Source organism: Triturus cristatus, chromosome 7, assembly GCF_964204655.1.
Source record: "Triturus cristatus chromosome 7, aTriCri1.1, whole genome shotgun sequence".
In the NCBI taxonomy this organism is placed as follows: domain Eukaryota; kingdom Metazoa; phylum Chordata; class Amphibia; order Caudata; family Salamandridae; genus Triturus; species Triturus cristatus.
The window spans coordinates 199,727,056-199,750,542 of NC_140590.1; the positions used below are offsets into that span (position 1 = coordinate 199,727,056).

The 23,487-nt window shown below is 42.6% G+C and overlaps 1 protein-coding gene across 2 annotated transcripts in view; it reads left to right on the top strand.

Annotated features, from left to right (window-relative positions):
- Nucleotides 1–23,487, top strand: part of LOC146809211 (putative methyltransferase DDB_G0268948) — a 469,094-nt gene that overhangs the window by 114,049 nt on the left and 331,558 nt on the right. For both annotated transcript variants that reach the window (XM_085616031.1, XM_085616030.1), the window contains exons 3-4: nucleotides 7,894–8,004; nucleotides 14,999–15,159. In XM_085616031.1, coding sequence (XP_085472157.1) covers nucleotides 7,894–8,004; nucleotides 14,999–15,159 — 272 coding nt within the window. The remainder of the gene's footprint in view (nucleotides 1–7,893; nucleotides 8,005–14,998; nucleotides 15,160–23,487) is intronic.

Consider the following 23,487-nt stretch of genomic DNA (forward strand, 5'->3'; position numbering starts at 1 on the left):
CAAGCTGGTTCTTTATTGTTATCTTCTGGTTCTGAGATACAAGTCTATCGTTCTCCCTTTTGACGACTGCTGAGTATGCAAATGTGCAAACTCATTTACAAGCTCTGCCCGTTTGGCCCTCCCCTTCCACTTTAGTAGTATTCAACAGTGTTCCTCCATTTTCTAGGTGGATAGACAGCTAAACTTACCAAGACGAGAATTTTTTTGATGGTGCTTTCTTGATGCAGAAGAATATGAGGACATCTCCACCAAACAAAGAAGCACCTACTCCATGTATTTAAGAGGAAGTACCCTTGTTTGTTGGAGATCCCACTCTTTGTCTGTAGTCTGGTCTTATTCTCTATAAGAGGGTTCATTTTGTCACTGATTTTTGTATAAATACGCTTGAGGAACAATCATATTGCCAAAATTAGATGTACACAAGGTCAATGGAGACATTAACTCATGGTCCTTTACTCAGCTGTAGTGTGGAGTATGCACTAGATTTTCACCAAACGAGGTGGCACTTGTCAATTAATCAGTAGAAAGGACTCCTGTTGAGTAGCTATTTTATTTACATTTTGTCCCAGAGGGATGGTGTCCCTGGGGCCTAATTAATCTCAGGGAGGGGGGCTGCACCCCCCCTACCTTTATTAATTTATCAGACCAGGGCATGTGGTCCCCGGGGCCTAATAAGGCTCAGAAAGTGAGGATGCATGCCCCGTCATACTTTTTTTATTACATTTGGCTCCAGAGGACATTGTCTCCTGGCTCTAAAAAGGAACAGAGAGGGGGCTACATGCCATCTCCCCTTTTATTTACATTATGGCCCCTGGGAATGGGGTCCCCAAGGCCTTATTCGGCTGAGGAAGAGGGCTAAGTGCTCCCCCTTTATTAATAGCTCTGACCTTGGGGTAGGGGGTCCTGGGACTAAAAGGCTTTGGGAAGCAAAATGCATGCCCCCTCTCCTTTTTATAACATTTGGGCCAAGGAGATGGTTCCCTGGGGACCAAAAAGCCTCTGGAGCAGGACATCACCCACCTTCCACTTTCTTTTTTAAATTGGCTGTGTGGAATGTGGTCCCCAGTGCCTGATTTCAATCTGGGACCAGGGGCAAGCAGTCCCCTCCCATTTTAACAATAGGCCATGGAGGATTGGGTCCCTGGTGCGTATGAAGGCTTGGGGAGGGGGGATATGGCCCCCTTTAACTTTATTACTATGTCTGGTCCCAGGGGATTGAGCCCCCAAGGCCTAATAAGGCTCAGAGAGGGGGGCCTTTTGCTCTCATCCCCTTAGATTGTGGCTCCTGGGATGGAGTCTCTAGGGCCCAAGAAGGCTCGAGGAGGTTTTATTTAAATATATTTAGCCCCAGGGGATGTGGTCCCTGGGCCTATTAAGGCTCAGGGAGAGGGGAGCAGCAAGCCCTCCTCCCATTTTTAATTATATTTGGCCCCAGTGAGTAGGGTACCCTGGGACTTCTAATGCTTGGGGAGGGTGGCCACATGGCCCACCTCTCCTTTTTGTTAGAACTAGACTCAGGGCATTGAGTCCCTGGGTCCAGTTACGGGTTGGAGAAGAGACTGCATGACCCTTCCCTTTTATATAAATGTTTTGGCCGCAGATGACGGGGTCCCTGGGGCTCGAAGGCCAACCTTACACTGTGCTCGCCAAAGGCAGTACACAGTGTGTGGTTGGCAGCCTGCTGGGGGTTTTGCCACAGGGCCTGATGGCAGGACAACCCATGTGGCCAACCACCCGCTGCACATAGCCAAAGGCTATGCGCAGCATTGTGTCGGTTTACAGCGGGGAGTTGGAATCAGAGTTTGGCTGAAAGAATAACCCTAACCCATGCAAACCAAAGGTTGTGCGCACTGTAGGCTTGGCTGCCTGTGAGGAGTTGGACACAGTGTGTCGTTGGCTGCCTATGGGTCGGGGGTTTGGTTTCCTCTGGGTGAGTTGGCATAAGTGCCTGGCCTTAGGGGGTTGGCTTTATGTATGGTACTAAAATAACACTTTGGGTTAAAAAAAACTAGAAGTTCACTGAAAGAAACAAAGGTTAAAGTAATGCTACAGTTAGGTGAATATGTCAGTGACAACATTAATGGTTTGAACTAAAAACACACAGAAACTCACCAGTTATTCTGCCCCGCCTTGCCCTGCTTATGGCCTCACATATTACATCCCTCATGACATGTTCTATTACTTCATTTATGACATCACTGATGACATTTCAAATGAAATCAGTGATTATATCACTGATGACATCACCTAAGCTTCTTTTGCACACATTGGTCTAAAAACTAGTATGACATTAGAGGCCTAAAAGTAAGTACAAAATAGCTCAAAATAACATGAAGCATCATTAATGCCATAACAGGTACAACTCCCTTAGGTGTAGCAAGCATGTGTTATTTGCAAGATTGATACTATACCATGTGTGTCATGGGTATGTGAGTTCATTTTAACAAGGGCTCCCGGTTTTATGGTAATTACTTATTTGCCAATTTCATCTGTATTTATCCATATTAATTTTTTTCTAATTTTATCAGTATTTATCCATATTTATTTTTGGTTTTGTGGAAAAAGTACGCTGAAATTAGTATATTTTCACATGTATTTAACCAATAAATATGCACTAATGCTTGAATGCCTGCCAGGGTTTAGTGCTGTGAAAACCAGCAGAAGATAAATCAGTGCAAATTTCAGTTTCAACCTTATGTATATCTACTGCTGTTAAAGCCTCTTGGCTAAATTCCCTTTCTTTTTTAACTCCCTTATCTATCAATCCACACATCTATTGGCCTGGCAGTCATGGCAGACAGTATTTAGAATTACCCAAAAAGCAACCCAATTTCCGTTTCAATCCATATTTAAAAATAAGTACAGACAAGAAAATGAATGTTTTCTGTCTGTATTTATCTGCAAAATTCATTAGAAACAGAAAACAGGGAGCCTTTATTTTAACTAACAGCCACAGATAAAAGGGTAACCCTAATTGCATACTGTGTTCAATCTGTATACAACTGGTTAGAGAGAGTCAACTTCCTCAAGATATTCAAAGTCTGTTCCAAAAGAAATGCACTACTATGGACAGCTTTTTTCTGTATCAAACCCCTGACAGTTGCCGAACCTACATTAAGAAATTAATTTGATATGAGTAGAAACGTTGGTACTCTGAACAAGAGAAATACACCAAACATTATTAAAATGTATCTACTAAAAATAGTGTACATTGTATGCAACACTTATAAAAAAAAGACGCTATTCACCCAAAATAACCAAGGTCTGAGTGCGCTAAAGAACATACTACCTGCAACATTCATAATTTAGCAAAAACTTTACATATAGCCCATCTTCTAGACCAAAAGACGAACATGTGCATAGACTAGTCCCTTCTATGTTATGTATAAATTGTCTTGCTGAGACAATTCTCTTTAATAACTCAAAGCTGCTAACAATACATAGCCAAAAAGAAGCAGGGTACTCTGGGTAGCTTCCACGTTTTGGTGGGGAGCAGCTCCTGGAGAGAGCACCCCACAACACCAGTGACACTTTGAATCTACTCACCTTAAATGTATGTTTTTCTAGAAAGTTTTTAAGAAGAGAATTAGCACAGTGACATCCATGCCGAGCTATAAAGGGACAAAGTATTTTAACATTTCTACAGCAAAGTCATCAAGCATAACATTAGCACAGTGCCATCCATCCTGAGCTGTAAAATAGCAAAATACTTTTACCACTCTAGGAACAGTATTACATCTTTGGATTGGTAAAATATCATCAAAGCCAAACTAGAACGCATAGAAGTAACCCTCAGAGAGGCTTAGCTTTGTCCAGACCCAAGGAAACACCCAGAATAATACAAAACAGTACCATTTCTGGCTTAGAGTTCAGCATAAATTATGCAATAAAGAAGGAGAGAACTCTGGATAGTTCCCAGGTGTAGGTGGAGAGCAACTCTTGTATGGAGTACCCTACAACACTAGTGACACTCAAAATCTACTCACCTCAAATGCCTGCTTTTCTGGTGGGATTAGCACAGTGCCATCAATGCTGAACTAGAAAGGGACAAAGTATTTTACAATTACTACAGCAAAGTCTGTATACTTAGTATCTACTGTGTAGAATCTTTGCCCTGTATGAAAACTTTTCTGAAGAACCAAAAAGCTTGTGCGGAAATACTGGACACAAGTTTTCAACTGCCATCTGCATACAGAGTTACTCTTCAATTCAAAGATTTATAACATTCCTAATACCTCTACATACCTATGATGCATTAAGAGCACATGTATTTTGTCAACTCTTATGACTATTAGCTGCCCACAGGCTGTACACAATTAGGCAGAACAGTAATAGTTTTTAGCAGAGATCGAAGTACCTAACAAAACTCAATTGCATATAATCATCTCCCTGGGAAGAGGTAGTATTAGAGAGGTTGAATACATATATTAATCATCTCAGAGAGCGGTCTGATGTAAGACGTCACTACATCCCTACTATATATTGAGTGTGAATGCAAATTCACAATAAAATGCTTTTTTTAGATTACTAATGAATACATTTAATAATGATCTTATAGAAGGAACATATGTACACTAATGATACCATAATAGATTCGATTTTTTATCAGGATTGGAAGATCTAAAAATAGATATGATTGCAGAGAAATCTTACTCACTATACATCCTACTGCAAAACATTCTCACTCCAGTAAACATTTTCAACAGAAATTTCACTTTCTGAACACACACTACAACAGGAGTACATTTTTCAATACGATATTAAACACATACACTAGCCTGGATATCAGTAATTTTGAACAGGGTAGTCTCTCCCCACACCTTACTGCATACCTCTTACTCTTTAAAGACAATTAAGGAAAATGTAGTTCTTCTCTAGCACTTCGTAACAAACCTCATCATTCAAGAGGGACTTTTCTGTGAACATTGAAGTTCTTAATTACACTCTAGTATATACATTTTTTGCCCCAAGGAGGACCGGCATTGTAGAATTATAATTTGTCACCCTGATGAGGTTCTTCACTGGCAACGCTATTCTCATACCCTGTACTACACACATTTATTTTTGTGTCCCCAGGGACTTTTAAAGGCTCCGGAAGGGAGTCCCCTCATTCATTCATTACAAAATGTACCAGTTATAGTTATGTGAAGTAACTATAACTCACACCCACCATGCACAACCAATGATGTCCTTTCAGATGTTGCAGTGATGTTATAAGTGATGTCATAGAAAATGTCATGGGTTATGTAATATGGGAAGTAATAAGCAGAGCGAGGCGAAGACACAAGTTCAATTTTCATATGGTCCAGACCATTTGGTGGTTGCATCATAGGGTGTATTTGAATGTGATCCTGTTTGTAATGTCCTGGCTCATCCTTCATTTGTGCTCCAGTGGTTTGCAATAGTGTTTCATCAGTCTAAGGTCCTGCATGTACCAGCTGGTGTGTGGTCTGTATCTTGTTGTATTCTCTGTTTGAGGGGGGCAGGTAGTCAGTGGAGGAAGTGATCCAATTGTTGAAATTCTTGATGGTTTTCAGGAGGCTGTTGCTCTGTTTGGATGTTGAGAGCAGTGTTTCAGACCTTGTCCATTATACTGTTCCAGTTTTGGCATGCTGGTCTGGCAGTTTTGTGTGTGCATTGAATCTAGACAGGGATTCTGAACTTGATAAGGGTGTGGTCTCACCAGGGGAATAGTGTGGGCTCATTGACACGGATGTTGTTGAAGTTAGTGAAAATAGGGTCCATGATGTGTCAGGTGACATGGGTAGGTCCCTTTACTCTCAAATGAGGCTAAGGCTTCCAAGGTCTTCAATTAATGCTCTTGAGTAGGGGTTGATGTGGTCTTCCAGTCTTTTTAAAAAAACTATTCTTAGGCTACAAAATGCAGACATAGCACCAACCACAAGGAGGCACTCCAGCTGAAGCGCATAGAGCTCCAGCTATGAGAGCTTTTAAAATATTGGGCTAGCTCTCCTGGGGTCACTGATTTAATGACCCATGTGATTTATTGTCTTTTTTTATTGTTATTGGGGGCCAGCTACCCTCCTTGCAGCCACCAACAACATTAAGCAAACAGATTGGTGGTGCCACTCCCTCTTATAGTGGTATCACCAAGCTTCAAAAAATATAAACAGAGAGCCATCGATGGACATCATGGGGCACTCCATAGTGGAGAAGTAAATAATAATAACTAAACAGCTTCTGCCACTCAATTCGGAATAGGAGCAGAAGTTTTAAAGATTTTCCTATGACATTGTCTATTTACCTAAAATTACAACAGCTTTCTGATAGGTCAGATGTTGTTTTTGTAACTTTCAGACTTCTAGGGCAAGGGGAATGTCCTACTTTACACACGTATAAGGAAGGTCCTTTACAAAATCCTATTAGAGGTATGGCACCTCTGCACATGTTCATCTCTCATTATGTTATTATGTTATGGTATATGGGTTTATAAAGCGCACTGTTACCCAAGAGTGTCCTGGCGCTGAGCACTGTTTACCTGGAAGCCCTCCATCCCTAGATACTTGCCAAAGACTAAGCTGAGAACAGCCAAGTCTTCAGACCTCTCCTAAATGCTAGTAGTTCCATGGCAGACCAATAAAATCTTGGTGGAGGCTGTTAAGCACAATTTACAAAATATAGTAAGTTAACGCTAGCCTACATTACCCTGAGTCCTGGTCCTCTTTGTCACAGTTATAGTCACCTAACTCACTGTTCCTTACATCTTTTTTTTACAGATTCTTAATGAATTTCAGAATAATATTGAAGAATATTAGTACACATATTTCTTACTACATGCCTAAGGAAGTTAGTTCTGGTTCTAAAAATTATGGATTTTTTTTGTTGGGGAATTGGCTAAAAATATGTCTGGGATCAAGGCAAAATTCACACATTGACAACTGTGACGAGGATAAGTAGGACACATTAAGTAACCTGGTCATCAGGTAGTCACTTGAAGTAGAACGGTAAAAGCAGCTGACAAAATATCCTTACCTCCAGAAATGTTGATGACTTGGCATTCATGTACAAAGAATCATTCATCCCCTCAATACATTAGAGCAGAAATCAAGTCTGTTTTTTCACTTGCAACCCTCATATCATGGGAAAAGTAGCAGTCTGTTCATATATTTTTATGAGAAAGGTTTGACGGCCTTAATCTTGTCGGATGATAAGTGTACATATCGTAAGCACATGCCACTGTTTAATAAACATTTACCAGTAAAATATTAAAACTAATGATGCTTAATTATGAGTTTAGGGGATGTAATAGACTGGTAGAGAGAGAGATCCTAATGGGGGAAGTATTCTCTCAAACTTGTAAATATGATTTAAGATATGCAACTTTTATTTCTGTATTAAACAGAGGAAGGGTGTAATGATTTTGTATCATAAAAGATTAATTGAACTATTGTTATTGGTGAGTGGACTGGAATTCAGGGAATTTTTATACATATAACGTTAATTGTTTGTGCACCTGTTATAACTATGATCTGTGACTTAGCATTCAATATCACTTTGCCCATGCAACACTCTGTGTAACAAGCTAAAGTTTAATGAAACACAATAAGCAAAGCAACAGTACTAGCTACATTTAGACAAGATATGTAACTAGTATCATGTGCTTATTTTGGTTTCCAGCATAGCACAAATTCTGTATCAGTGCCATAGTGTGAGACAGTTCAGCTGCACTTTATAGCAGTATCAGCATGTGGCTGAAATATGACCAGAACGTCTTGTAGCCCTACACCAAGGAGTAACAGCTAAATTTAGTACAAATCAGAACTACAGTAGCATCAAATATGCACAGGGTTCTACTAGAAACTCACTCTTGAATTCACTCAAAAGGCACGACCTACTGATTTTTTCAATGCTTGTTTTTACTTTGCACTGCAGATGGCTTGTCGATTTTTTGAAACAAAGAAGCATGCAGCACTCTACCAGAAATACACGATCCGTGAACCTGAAGAAGTAATCAGTCTGACCCTCTCTTACCTGGAGAAGAAGGTAAGAAAAACATTTAGAAACACTTATTTACAGAAGTAATCAGCACCTGCTATTTGTTAGATCAAAGTAAATGAGCAGTTTTATACCTGACGGAAATTGTCATGAGAAAGTCTATTTCACCTAGATGCTGCTGTTTAGGAAATCAGTACACAAAAAGCAAGAGCATGTAGAAATTCAAAAACTCTCATATCTGATATGGGTTTGGACATTTAGAACACCCTGCATGGTGGTCAGCAATGTTCCCTACCTGGCCTACACAATTGCAACTAGCTGGTATTCTAGTTTCTGGTTTATTTTACCAAAGCATCACAATAATCTACTGTGTCTGTGCAAGCCTAGCCCTGTACCTTGATGTGATTGTTGGCCTGGACTAATCCCAGACCTGGATGGGTGAACCAAGCATGATCTCTTGAATGACAGTGGACTACCATCTCAGCCATATCTACTAGCATGAATGTAGTGATGGTCAACATGCTGTGTTTCAGTGATCATCTAGTCATAACCAGACCTTTATATCTGTGGTACGGGATTGGTGACCTATTTGCCCACTCCTATAAAATGTGTCTGCAAGCTAGAGCCTAATCCTTCCACTAACATTTCAGTGCATGTTTCAGTATGGTTTCGTTCTCCCTCCCCCTGACCCCTACTTAATGGCGGCCGGTGCGCGACAGGGCGAGCAAGACCTCTGACCTCCTGGTCAGGAAACATCTATCCCCTGGTGCAGCTCGTTCCTAGAGTGTCTGCCACCAGCGCTGCCTAATCTTCAGGTAAGCGTTCGAGGGCCTCCTCCACCTGCAGTCTCCAATCTGCTCCCATCCCTGCTGGTCCAGTAGAAGAGATCTTCTGCTGGGCCGCTCTGCCAGACGTTTTCTGTCTTTTTCTGTGCTGTTCTGTCTTTTTTATGTGCTGTTCTTTTTCTGTACCGTACTTTTGCTGTTACGTGTTTCTGGCTCTGCCTTTTGCCTCTGCCTTTTTGTTCTGCCTTTTTTTTCACTTCTGCCTTTTTCACTTTTCCTCTTTCTGCTGTTTTTCCTTTCCCTCCTTCCTGCCACTGTTGGCCCTGTGGCCCCTCCCAGCCCCGTGTTCCTGCTTCCACCTCCCAGCTGCTCTCCCTCCCCCTCCCCCTACTTAATGGTGGCTGCTGTGCAGCCCCACAACTGGTGCACCAAAGGTGTGCCAAAGGCAAGCCCGTCTACGCCCATCTGTGACCTGACAGCGACCAGTGCCAGGAACCCTGGATCTCTGACCCGGAAGTGCTACAGCTCCTCTCCCCTCCACGCACTCAACAAAGGCCTGAACAACAACTGCAAGCGTCTTCACCAATCGACACCCACGGACCCTTCACCTTCTGCCACTGCTGCCACTCATTCGCATTCGCCAAGACCCAGGACCCACCAAAACCCTCCTGTTACAACACCCAATACCTTGAAATGCATCCTCCTCAATGCTCGCTCCCTCCACAGACACGCCATAAAAATCTGGGGCCTCCTCGACAGCACCACCCCTGACATCACCTTGCTAATAGAAACCTGGACAAACACTGCCTCAGGACCAGACATCGCAATCAACATCCCTGAAGGATACAAGATTACCCGGAGGGGCTGGCTCAACAGCCCCGCAGGAGGCATCGCCACCATCCACAAATCCAACCTCTGACCAAGCACACATACTGATGAGCCCACAAACTGATGAAACACCTACATTTCATGTTACAGACCAACCCGACTACCGGCTCCATCACTGACATTATTACCCCACATGCCATCACTCTACCTACCACACCATCCTGGGAGACCTCAACTTCCACCTCAGCAACCTCCAGGACCCCAACTCCACCTCCCTCCTGGACAACCTCCTCAACATCCGACTCAAACAGATTGTACCTGAACCCACGCACTCAGCAGGACACATTCTCAGCCCCACCTTCACAGTGGGAAAATCCATCACCTTCAGCCACACCTCCGAACTCCCAAAAACAGACCATTGTTGCATCCACTTCACCTTCAAACAACTATCACCCCAAAAACCTCCACACCAGCTCCCGCGCAGAAAATGGAACAAGATCTCTGATGACCAGGTCACCTTTTCCTCACATTTCTGTGTGGGTAAGTTCTACGATCACCACGCAGGCACAAATTCCCTACCAGGCCGCGTTACCCTTGGTCTTCCAAGCAAAATTATACTTCACTTGTGTGGTTGCCCAAAGTAGCGTCAGCCTAAAAATATATAAACAAACTCCCCTTTTGGACCCAGTTTGGGCTCCCCTCATTTTCTACACATTTTTGGCCCTTCCATGTCATAGGCCCTTGGCCCAACCACACAAGTAAGGTATCATTTTTATCAGAAGACTGAAGGGAACGCTTATTGGTAGAAAATGTGTGCTGTGCGGTGATCCCACAACTTTCCCACATAGATATTAGAGGAAAATGTGACGTTCTAGCAACTTTTGAGGATTGCAGCGAATTCTGAGAAGGACAATTGGGAGTATAAACACTAGCCACACCTCCCTGGACTCCCATGGGTGTCTAGGTTTTAGAAATGTCTGGGTTTATTAGGTTTCTCTAGATCAGGGGTACTCAGGCGGCCCGCGGACCTTGCATACATCGTACCTGTGCAAGCACCGCCGGTTGCAGCAGCGCGGAGCTATGGGGGCCGGGCGATTCTTTTAAAAGCCATTCACTTGTTAATAAGGCTTTGTTGTATTTCACCTCTTCTTAGCGCCCCTGCATCTCCCCTCTGAATGAGTGGAGATGCAGGGGCGCTAAGAAGAGATGAAATACAACAAAGCCTCATTAACAAGTGAATGGTTTTTAAAAGACCTGTGAAGTACTTGGGTGCGGCAGCTGTGTGCGTTCCAGGGAAGCTGTCTCAGCGCGGGGTCAGGTGACGGACAGGGGGGGGGGTGCAGGTGTACAACTGAAAGGGCACACAGTGGCAAGAGAACTTTCCAGCTCTTAGAACACACATCCAGGACCAACCTCGTCTGGTGCTTCTCCTAGTTTGCTTAGATAGGGAACCCCAGGGAAAGCGAAAGCAAACTGGTGCAGCCTTCCTGCAACTTATAACTGCACACCAACTTTCCTAGGTGACAACAACACTGTTCATATTCGTGGGCACGGCTTGTGAAATGTGCTGTACACGCAGGTTGTTTTATGCCTCTTCTCAACAACTGAATTCAAACTTTGTTAAGGGGCAAATCCGAAGAACAGACCCTTTCTGACTTCAAACGTAATATACACACCTAGTGTGAAATAACACGCAGTAACACAACAGGTCGGCGGGTACAAGAGACACTTCCGCTGGCCCCACACGCCCGCATCTCACGGCAGAGCAGGGCGTCTATTTAACAGCGATGGAGCCTTCTAACGAGTCTGGGGCTAAGCAGCAAGCCATGGCACTCGACTGCCGGCTAATTGGCTGCCTCGCGTCTGTGCTTGACGGCTAGTGTGCCGTAGCTAGGAGACCGAGATACCACTGCCCCCGAGCCAGCCGAAGGACTGCGGGAGCCGAGCCGGCAGCAGGTACCAGCCGCTCCCGGCCTACACCGCGGGGCTGCCAACAGCTCCCTCCAACGGGCTGCTCTGGGGCTGTGGAAGGAAGGAGGAGTGAGCTGCAGAGAATGAGTGAGCTGCAGAGAATGAGTGAGCTGCAGAGCACAGGGGAGCGCCACAGATAGGAATGAGGAACTGATTGAGAGAGAGGGAGAGAGATAGAGAGAGGGAGGGAGACAGGGAGAGAGAAAGGGAAGGAGAGAGAGGGAGGGAGAGAGAGGGAGTGAGACAGAGAGGGAGGGAGAGAGAGAGAGGGAAGGAGGGAGACAGGGGGAGGGAGGGAGACAGGGAGGGAGACAGAGAGGGAGGGAGACAAACACAGTGAGTGAGGCAGAGGGAGAGAGAGAGAGAGATAGAGGAAGAGAGAGAGGGAGAGGGAGGGAGACAGGGAGAGGGAGGGAGACCAGGAGAGGGAGGGAGAGAGAGGGAGACAGAGGGAGAGAGGGAGACAGAGGGAGGGAGACAGAGAGAGGGAGACAAACAAAGTGAGTGAGACAGGGAGGGAGGGAGGGAGACCGAGAGGGAGGGAGGGAGACAGAGAGAGAGGGAGGGAGACAGAGAGAGAGGGAGGGAGACAGAGAGAGGGAAGGAGACAAGAGGGAGGGAGACAGACAGACAGGAGGGAGGGAGACAGACAGACAAGGGGGAGGGAGACAGACAGACAAGAGGGAAGGAGACAAGAGGGAGACAGAGAGGGAGGGAGACAGAGAGGGAGGGAGACAAGAGGGAGGGAGGGACTGAGACAGAGAGAGGGAGGGAGACAGAGTGAGTTAGACAGAGGGAGACAGAGACTGAGGGAGGGAGAGAGAGAGAAAGGGAGATAGAGGGAGAGAGAGAGAGAGAAATAGATAGAGAGAGAGGGAGACAGAGAGAGGGAGAGTAATAGAGGGAGAGTGATAGAGGGAGGGAGGGAGACAGAGCTAGATAGCTAGATAGCTAGATAGATAGATAGCTAGATAGATAGATAGATAGATAGATAGATAGATAGATAGATAGATAGATAGATAGATAGATAGATAGATAGATAGATAGATAGATAGATAGATAGATAGATAGATAGATAGATAGATAGATAGATAGATAGATAGATAGATAGATAGATAGATAGATAGATAGATAGATAGATAGATAGATAGATAGATAGATAGATAGATAAGGATGTGTGAAAGCCGGGTCTGGTGGCTCAGTGGACGAAGGCGTCTGCTGCAGGGGCCTGTGTTCAACCTCATAGTCAAAGTTTTTTTTTTTCTCTAGCCCCGTCCCCTCCCCCACTGCCCCCGCCCCCACCGGTGCGGCCCTCTGCCACAAACCACACGGTAAATGTGGCCCCCGAGAGAAAGTTTGTGAGTACCCCTGCTCTAGATGTAGGCAAGCCCTGGACAAAAAACCAGGTGCCCACCTATCGCTCACAAAACAACCTAGTTTTTCAAGGGGGTCACATGCGTTTTGGGTCCCAGGCTCAGTGGACATCTAGGGAAACCTACCAATCCCAAACCTTTCTGAAAACTAGACACCTAGGGGAGTCCATTGAGGTGTGGCTTGCATGGATCTTTCATCATTTTCCTACCAAAAATCACCTACAGACCTCCAATTTTGCTAATAAAATCACATTTCCCTTACTTTCTGTGTGGAAAAGTTATAGGATCACAGGGCCGCCACATATTTCTTACCACCCACCATTATCCCAGGTTTCTCAATAAAAATCATACCTCACTTGTGTGAGTGTGCCTAGTGCCTGCAGCAGGAAATGGCACAAAACGTACTGTGGAGACTTCAAAATTAGAGGGAGTCAACTGCATTTGTGGTCCTGGGCTTGGGGGTCATTTAGTCAAACCTACCAAACTCAGACATTTCTAAAAACTAGACAACCAGGGGAGTCCAGGGAGGTGTGACATGCATGGATCTCCTAACATTTTCCTGTCCAGAATCCCCTGCAAACCTCAAATTTAACTAAAGGAAAATCACATTTTTCACACATTTTTCTGTGGGATAAACAGCTGTTTTTCTCAACTCAATTTAAATTTTCAACTATTAGTTTCTACAAGAAAATTATGAAGGATCTACACAAATGCCCTCTTCCTAAATTCTGAATTTTGTCTACATTTCTGAAATGTATAGCTGTCCGGGATCTATTATTGCTTTCACACCCATTTCTGCCACTAACTGGAAGGATATTGAAAGCACAAAAAATAGTAAAAATAGGCTACATCCCAGTAAAATGCCAAAACTGTGTTGAAAAATTTGAAAGATGAAAGTGATTTCAGCAAACGCAAGGAGATGATGAACGGAGATCTGGGTTGAATCCATCATGGTTCTTTAGCTCACTTTGCCACCCCAGTTCAGACCCAGCAATGTGCAAATCAGTCTTGACCCTGTACCTCATGAGAACAGTAGAACTCGAACTGCCAAGCCAGGTCTTCCCTGAACAGGAAACAAGCATGCTGGGACCGGTTTCGGGGTAACACCCCCCATCAAAAGAAACAGTCAAAACATTAATTTGTGGGGATGCACAACATTTCTACCACCCAGAAATCCCACACGTGTTCAAATAAAAATATAAATCCCATAATATACTATCGGACCTATACTTTGGTGGACGGGATATCTGTCTCCCTTGTGATGGAATAATCTGTTTGCTGAGATTTAAATCAGGCCCTATGTTTCCCACTAAAAAGGGTAAAATCCATAATACTGTGAAATATAACGAAAACTCTTATCAGTCGATCTTCAGTTAGTTAATATTAATTTCAATTAAATATATCCATTCAAAGCTTTTTAACTCTTACTTAGAATTTATATTTATAAGATTAAGAAAATTAATCTCTAAAAACCTACTGTTGCTTGAGAAAGTAGAAACAATTACATCTCTTTATACCTGTGTTGGTTGTTAAGAGATATCATGAATATAGTCTTGTGCAGAAATTACTAACTTGAGGAATGCATGACACATCTGCTAAACAATAATAACAATATAAAGTATATGAAGCATTCTCTTCTAAAAGGGAATTTTAACATTCCTCATTTCTTCTTATGTAAACAGCAAACATGTAACTATATTCATTAATCTTGCATAACTGTAGTTATTGTTCATGGTATTTGTTCCCTAGAACCAACCAAGGCTATCACCTTCAGATACAGCCTTCCTCAGTGGCTTGCATAGAGTCCTTATTCTCTCACCCAATAGTGCATATAAAATGAAAATAAATAATACTAGAGTGGGTTAAATACGCCAAGACATCATGAAACTGGTGGATGCATTGTCCTAGCACGTCATTGAATGAGGCTGTCAGAGATTACAATGATCAGCAGCAGCCCTTAATTATTGTCAGAATAAGTATTTTCCTGTTGGGATGTAATATAAAAATATTACCTTTAAACTGTGGAAAAGTGACCCTACAATACATGCAATTCCCATTTTTTTTTAATCTTTTCTGTTTTTCCAGAAGGGAAAGCCCTTTGAGCTGGCAGTGGATGTTGGCTGTGGCACCGGACAGAGCACCCGTTTATTGGCCTCACATTTCCAAAAGGTGGTTGGTATCGACATCAGTGAGGCTCAAATCCAAGAAGCTAAAAGTGCCGGAGTTCTCCCGAATATGTCCTATATGTAAGTTATGATGTGCATAATGATGATAATACTAATACTTTTAGCAATGATAATAATAATAATAATAGTAGTACTCATAATAACTTCTTTTTGGATATACTCAGGATGCTGTTTCCATTAACTGTTTATGTGGCTTACCAATTGTAATGGTCTAATTAGAATATTTAATACGTTGTGGGATTGCAAGAACTAAATATTTTTTAATTGACTAAACATTCTTATTGCTCTCATGATAGATGATATATTGCAAATAAATGGATACCACAACTTTAATGACCTGAACTTATTGGAACTTTATTGTTTGCTTTGAAATTTAATGTCAATAATAGGAACCTGCAGATTGACAAAAAATAATCATGTATAACCTTGTTCAATGTGAAGAGGCAAGTGGAATTAATATTTTTAAACTGAATATGATCAATTAACTCTGACGTTGATGATTTTAAAGTTCAGCTTCTGAATTCACACACTTTACAAAAGATCTATTGCTGGGCCAGATGAGAACCTCTCTGCAGGGTCACCACAGAATCCCTCCCTTTGCTAACCCATTTTTAATGGCTTTTAGGACTCTGTGCACTTTACCACTGCTCCTGTGGTTAGGTGTATGTGGTCTCTCCCTAAAACATGGTCAAAGATGCCTACACCTGATTGGTACATTTATTTAAATGTAAGTCCATAGAAAAAGGGGCTACTAGTACCAAGGGCGCATATATAAAATGCTAACATGTCTCAAACCTGCCACTTCAGCCTGTGGTGCATTTTTAAACTGCCATTTTGATAAAAAAGAGCCTTTTAGCAAGCTTAAGCCATCCTACATAGGGTAGGTCATAACCACATAGAGGGCAGGAAGCCCAGTATTTAAAAAGTTGGAAATGGGGTTTACATTTTACATATCCAGAAAGCAGAAAACTTCGAAAGCTGCTTTTTTCTTTGTTGTAAGGCCTCCATCTCTCATTAACTTACACTTGTGTAAGATCCATGGTGGCAGCAGAAAGGATCACTCAAGGCAGGTTGAAGACAGAAGTTGAGGTTTATTCCATTGTAAGAAGATCCCATTCAGATCCCAGCCAGTAAATACAAACAGACCCTCAGCTCATTTGAAACATAACATTCTAAAACCATTCATGTACCTAGGATACCACCACGGGGAATGCATTGCCAGGTTACCATGGCACTGCAGCCCGGTGAGCTCCAGATGCCACAACTTGGTTACCTTATCACATTTAATAAGTGTTAACGCTCAATTGGGAGCAGATAGAGATGTGCTCTTGAAGATCAAATGAAGAAAATTTTTAAATCCTCTTGAATAGTAAATTCAGAATTTACGTCACCATTTTGAAAGTGTCACTGCTAGAAATGGGACTCCTGGTTGACTGAGCTATGCACCCAGGCCAAGCAGAAACCAGCACTTTAGTCAGGTTAAGCTAGATGCACAATTAAATAACCTGTGCTCCCCCTCTAGTAGCTTAACACAAAGCAGTGAGGCTTATCTACAAACACAATGAGTAAAGTATTTGTGCAACACACATACACAGTAACACAATGAATATACCACAAAAACAGGTTTAGAACAACAGAAAATATTTATCTGAGCAAAATAAGACCAAAATAACAAAAATCCAATCAATAGATGCTGAAATGTGAATTTTTAAAGATTAAATCAAACATAGTGCTCAGAAGTCAATAGCAGTCCAAATGTTACTTATGGTCACAGGGGACAAGTGCAAATCCAAAGTTCAGGCCAACTGCGATCAACAGCAGGCAGGTGAAAGGACCCATACAGGTCCCGCTGAAGAAATACCTCAGATAAAGCTTTTGTTGACGTCGAGATCTACCTCGTCATCGTTGAACCCAGGAAAGTAGGTGCTGCGTCGTAGTCGAACTCTATTGAATTGAGTGCAATGTGTCATCTCTGAGCCACCCTGAGTGTCATCGTTGAGCCACGTATGCTGTGGAACCACTGTCATTGGGTAGCCTTTGCATCAGCATAGAAGGGCGATGCAGCAGAGTTTCTCAATCATCCAATGCAATGCATCAGTTTTTTGATGAAAGCAGCTGCAGACCCCACTTCAGTGGCCCAGGGCATGGAGTGGGTACCTAAGGCAATGGTAGGACTCACAGAAGGTAGAGTCTAGCAACACCAGAAGAATTGTCGGAAGTCTTCTGTGTCCTTGAAACTTCAGAAGAACAGAAGCCAAGCCAGTAAGCCATAGGAGTTCACTTGGAGGAAAGACATAAAAAGTCTTCTACCCGCAGAGTCAGGGAGCACCGGGCAGCAGGGCAACAAGCAGAAAAGCAGTCCTTCCAGAAAAGCAGTCCAGTTGAGTCATTTAAGCAGCTTGGTAGTCCTTCTGACAGAGGTTCAGTTCAAGATCCAGTATCTTATTTTAGGAGGTTAAAATCCCAGTACTTATACCCAAAAGAGCCTTTGATGTAGGGGGTGACTTCAGAGGAACACTCCAAAGTGTACAAAGATCCTTATCAACCCAGTCCCGTCTGCCAGGCTAATACTGGGGGGTTAATCATTACTTTGTGCGAGGACAGGCCCCAACTTAATCAGATGTGAGTGTGACCCACCTCTCCCCTTTGCAGCCCAGGAAGGCTATCAGAAAGCAGAATAATGCAGATGAGCCTCCTGTCACACCCAGCCCTTCATGTGTTTTGGCTATCTAGAGGTAGCCCAGACATGTATTGGAGACCGGCTGTTAGAATAATGTCTACTTTCTAAAAGTGGCTTTTCTAAAACAGTAATGTTAAATCCAACTTCACCAATAAGGAGGATTTATTATTACCATTTCAAACATCTCAAACATGAAAATGCTACTCCTCTCTGATCAGGAATTGCAGATTAAACGTATATTAAGTAATTCCCAATGCTTTCCTATGATAGGAGCAGATCAGACAGTAGTGAAAAACAAAATAGGCTGTTTGTCACTACCAGGACAAGCAATACACAAAGGTACATGTCCTACCTCGTACTTACAATAGCACCCTGCCCTTAGGGTTTCTTATGGCCTACCTTAGGGGTGACCTATATGTAAACAGAGGGGTGTCTAAGTCTTGGCAAGTAATTGTAAATTCCAAGTTGAAGTGATTGTAAACTGCACACACAGGCGCTGCAGTAGCAGGTCTGAGAAAGATTTGAAAGGCTACTTCAGTGGGTGGCACAATGATTGCTGTAGACCCACTAGAAGCATTTGAAGTACAGGCCCTTGGTGTATGATATTCTACTTTTCCATGTGACTTACCAGTAGAACAGATATGCTAATCAGGTGTACACCAATGTTGTCTATATAGGGGAGAAACACATGTACTTTAGCACTAGTTATCAGTGGTAAAGAGCTCAGAGTCCTAAGGCCAACAATAAGAATCAGCAAAAATGTGTGGCAAACGGCAAACAGTTGAGAGAGTGACTACCCTAAAGATGACAGGTATAACCTCCACTCTTAGAAAGTAGAAATTTTTTGTCCTAACCATTTGTGTTTTCTTCCAGTGTCCTGGGTAATTTAACTGTGAATAGCTCTGCTGTTGGGTTTGTGTATCCCTCCTAAGGGCATGTGTGTGTGCCACATGTCACTTTAACAAAATGCACTTTTGTGCATTTTTCAAAGAATGCGCAAATTACCATCAACTTGAAGTTGATTGTAATTAGCGTTTCCTTAATGCACAGTTTGTATTTAGGAAATGCTTGATGCATCTCCTTTAGGGAATCACAAATTGTGATTCCCTAAATTTGTTCGCAATTTAGGTAATCGCAAAAAATTGTCATTACCTCATTTGGGAATAAAAATGGGTTCCTGCATCAGAAAGGGACTTTTTCCATTTACAAACAGGCCGATTCTGCTCTGCGAATCAGCCCGTTTTGCGACTGGAAAAAGGGTTGATGCATGTGGCCCTATGTTTGTAAATGAGTCATAAACTGCAGTGGTGGACATGGAGTACACCAGTTGTCTAAGTTTTGCCCTGCTTTGTTTTCCATTTCTGGAGAATGCAGATCTTTTTGATTGAATGGACTGATGAGAGCCAGTGTCTCTCATGTGAAGTCAGGGTTGCTGTGGCATGTGTCAGGGAGAAGTGACAGTTCCAGTGAAGGGGTAACTTGGATGTTGGCAGATCTCATAAAGAGTTCGAGATCTGTCACCAAAAGGCTTACAATGTTTGGGCATTGCCATATTATATGTACAATATCACCCAAATCTCCTTGGCATCTCCAGCATAGCGGTGTTGGGAACATTTTGTCCCTGTGCAATCTGTAGGGGGCAGAGTGGCAGTTTTAAACTTTTTTGAAGTCTCTAAATTTGAGACAGGATATGCTAAGGCTTTTGCCATACAAAGACATACATTTTGACAAGTCCTCACCATAGTAAGTTTTGTTTGCCACTATCAGCTGAGCAATTGGTGCATGGGTATCGAGAATTGTTTTGTTTTCAAATGTTTTTATTACCCAGATGTATTTTTATAGTGCCCTAATTCACAAAGTAGCTGTGCAAGGATGACGAGGTTAGTGGTCGAAGTACTTGAGCCAACTTGGGCATCATGCAGTTTCTCAGTTGCAGGTATTACCAGAATTGATTCCTGTATAAACTTAATTCTGACGCCATGAGTCACGAAAGATTTGAGCGTGTCTTTGGAATACAATTGGCTGAGTGTGCAGATTCCCTTGTTTGACCTAGTCTTTCCAGAAACCTGGTTTATTGCCTATTGTTAATGCTGCTTTGTTCCATTTTGGGATGTAATTGTGCAAAAGTCCTTGTTCTCTTAGAGTTTTGTGTGTTTTCAACCATGTATGAAATATGTCTTTTTTTCCTCGTTGTTGGTGTCTTTCGAGGAAAACCCAGCAAGGCATATCCATGAGGGGTGGAAGTAATATAATTGCTGAGAGAGGTGGTGTTCTCTATCCTAAGTGGTCAGGTAAGGAAGTCCCAGGCTTCCCACCATGGCTATCGCATACTTTCAAGACTTGGTCATTCTTCTAGAGGTTTGGCCCCAGAAATATTTTCTGATCGAATCATCTATGGATTTTAGGACGGGTGCTCATATCGAGAGCTGTAGCATACTGAATAGGTAATTGTTGAACCAGGGGTCTACCACCATTTTCACTGTATGCACTATGGCCCCAAACTAATGAAGTTCAGTTTTGAATGTAGGCAGAGACCAAGGCCTGGAAGTATGTGCTAGTTAGGATATCTAAGTAATTTTATCTGCCAAGAATGAACATGTGTGCAGTTAGTGGTAGAGGGTGTCCTTAGTATCGCCTCACTCTTGCTTGAATTGATTTTGTACCCTGAGAATTCAGTGAAATTGTCAATGAACTTCACCAGGGCTGGGACAGAGGGTCAGATGTACAAGAAAATGAAGCATCAGTAGAGATGTGTCAGTTTCCCTGCCCCTTCCCTTTGCGCCACCATGGATGCCCTGTATGTACAATACAGCGCACCATGGCACAAGGATTGAAAGATATGTCATAAATTCTGATGTATCTGTTGCCTCAAAAGTCACGTATTGTTGGAGTCGTCACAAGCATGACGCAACTCCAGCAATGCATGGTGAGGCCTATACTCATTATACTGCGTCACTCCTTATGCCGGCTTTAAATAGGTGTAAGGTTTTGACGCAGTGGCATCCTAGAAATGACACAGTGTAATCTTGTAAATTTCACTGCAGCACTTCTATGAGGCTTTCCTTGCGTGGGAAAGCCTACCCTGTGTACATTATACCTGACACAGGTATAATGTGATGCAGGGCTTTTCAACATGATGCATCTCCCTAGATGCATCACATTGTAAATTGGCTGCACTGTTTGCACTATCGCTGTGTCACAAAAGTGATGCATCCGCAGCGCAAAAGTGACCCAAGGGGCTTGTAGATCTGCCCCCAAGTCTTTTGACTTGATCAGCAACAGCAATCTATCACCAGCATAGAATGTTAGTTTTAGATCTCCCACTGAAGTGTGTATCCATTGGATGGCGTCAGACTCACATATGGCTATTGCCAGGGTTTTCAAGGCTGTCAGAAAAAGTAACAGCAACAGTGGGCATGCCTGCCTCATGCCTCTGTGGATTTTGATGCCCTCTAAGAGAAAGCTGCTGCATTTGTTCCATGAATTCCTGGTATTGCACAATCTTGATAAATGTGCTCCTCAAGGTACCAAACAGATAGTCACACTCTTCTGAATTGAATACCTTCTCAGCTTCAAGAGAGAGGAATCATTTCTTGTCTGGGACATCTCTAGTCTGCCATAATAAATGCAGTAGCGTTTATAAGTTATTTAGTAGGTGATATTGCGAAGATTGTTTGGTACGAATGCCACTGGAATTCAGTGGATCAGGTGTAGAATCACCTTGTTCGGTCTCATTGCAAGTGTTTTTGACTAATCTGCACATCATTGTTGAGATGTGAAATGGCTCTGTAAATAGAAAAGTGTTCATTGTCTCCTCCCAGTTTGATATCAGGGCAATTCAGCCCCTGGTGAACTGTTGGTATCATTCATATCTGTTTGTCACTTGTTTAAAGTTTTTCTCCAGGTGTGGGATCAACTGGGTGCCAGCCATTTTATAGAACTCTAGAGGAAAGTCGTGCTCGCCAGGGGTTTGGCCAGTTGTAATTGATTTGATGGCTTCAGCAAACTGTGTACATGACATGTCTCAATTCACATTCTCCCATAGCTGTTTACATACAAGTGGGATGGTAATGTTAGTCATGAATACATCTTCTTGGGTGGTGTCTTCTGGCATTTGGAAATTGTAGAAATCCTTATTAATAGGTGAATTATTTTGTTTTTTCCACTGTGTGTGTGATTGTCTGGCCATTAAAGTTAAGAAATGCTGGGGTGGGGGATCCTCAGCTGTAGACTGGGTAATCAAAGTCAAAGAACAGCTTTATTCAATTGTTGTACAATACAATCATAAAAACATTACAAAAACATAATTACAATAGACATCTCATAATTACAAATGTAATTCATCATTAGGCCCATGCTTAAAATAAATTAATGACACCCATCAAAATTAAAAATTGGGTAAAAACAGAATAAAATCGTAGCTCATGGGGCGCATTTAAAATATGCCAATACGATGCTGCGTAAATCCGTTAATTAACAATAGATTTTCTGAAGCTAACCATTTTTTTAAAAAACATTGCTACTTTCCACATTACATGCACGCTATCCAAAATTTGTAGAGCAATGAACACTGGGCGACACTATCTAATCCCCATAGATTTCAAGATAGGGAAAATCCCCACTTTCCTTATGTGATAATAAAATCTACAGAAAAAAACGACATGCAGGGTAGATTGTATGGAGGAAGTGTCACAGGGACACGGAATCATTGTTCATGACCTGTCATTCATAGTGGGAAAACGTACAATTCTATGCAATATTCCTAGCCTGAATCTTGTTAATCGAAATCTGTCAAAGCCTCCAAGTACAATTGCTAAATATGGTTGAATGCTAAAAACACTTAAAATAAGTAGATTTTCTTGTACAGTAGGTTTCAGAATCTCTGTAGTCAGCCGTGACAAATCCATCATCGTTAGGCCTTCCTTTTTTAGATTTTTCCTACGTACCTCTCGCATGGTAGTTGGTTCAGTAAAATACTCTGGGCGGCCTAGATTCTGCATAAAATCACAGACATATCTAACCCAACGGATCATTAAAACCTTTTCCATCTTCAAACTATCAGTTAAAATATCCCTATTTAATTTAGTCTCCTCCTTGATCCATACCCGGTGCCATAAAAGACCTGGCTCAAGATTCATAAGATCTGACAAATGTGATAGGCCCAGTTCTGCATGGCAAACAAATGACGAGGTACTTCTAGGTACTGATAAAATGTATTTCAAGAAATTGTTTTCCACGGTCTGAAGTGGTTAAGTATTGGCCAGACCCCACACCCCTGCTCCATACATTGCAGTCGGAATACTTTTGGCCTGATAAAACCGCAAAAGCTCCACAGGGGGTTTTCTCCCTAGCTTTTTTGAGAACTGGGCAAGCGCGGTAATTGTTCTTTGGAAGGCTAACTTTTTTTGAAAAGACTGCCTGGGTCCGCAGGTCATCTTCGTGAAATAATATTCCTAGATACAAAAATGTCATAGTTGCCTCTATATTTTTGCCATCCATGAACATATCCCGACACCTTTGGCTCCCTCTGCCACAGCTCATTATGAACGTCTTAGAGGTATTCACCAGGAGTCTTAAATTATTCATAAAATCAGTAAGAACCATTTAAAACCTTTTGTAAACCTATTTGTGTCCATGACATTAGCACCGCGTCATCGGCATAGAGAAGGGCAGGTATCGGGCAGTCATTTACCCGGGGGTAGTCGTTC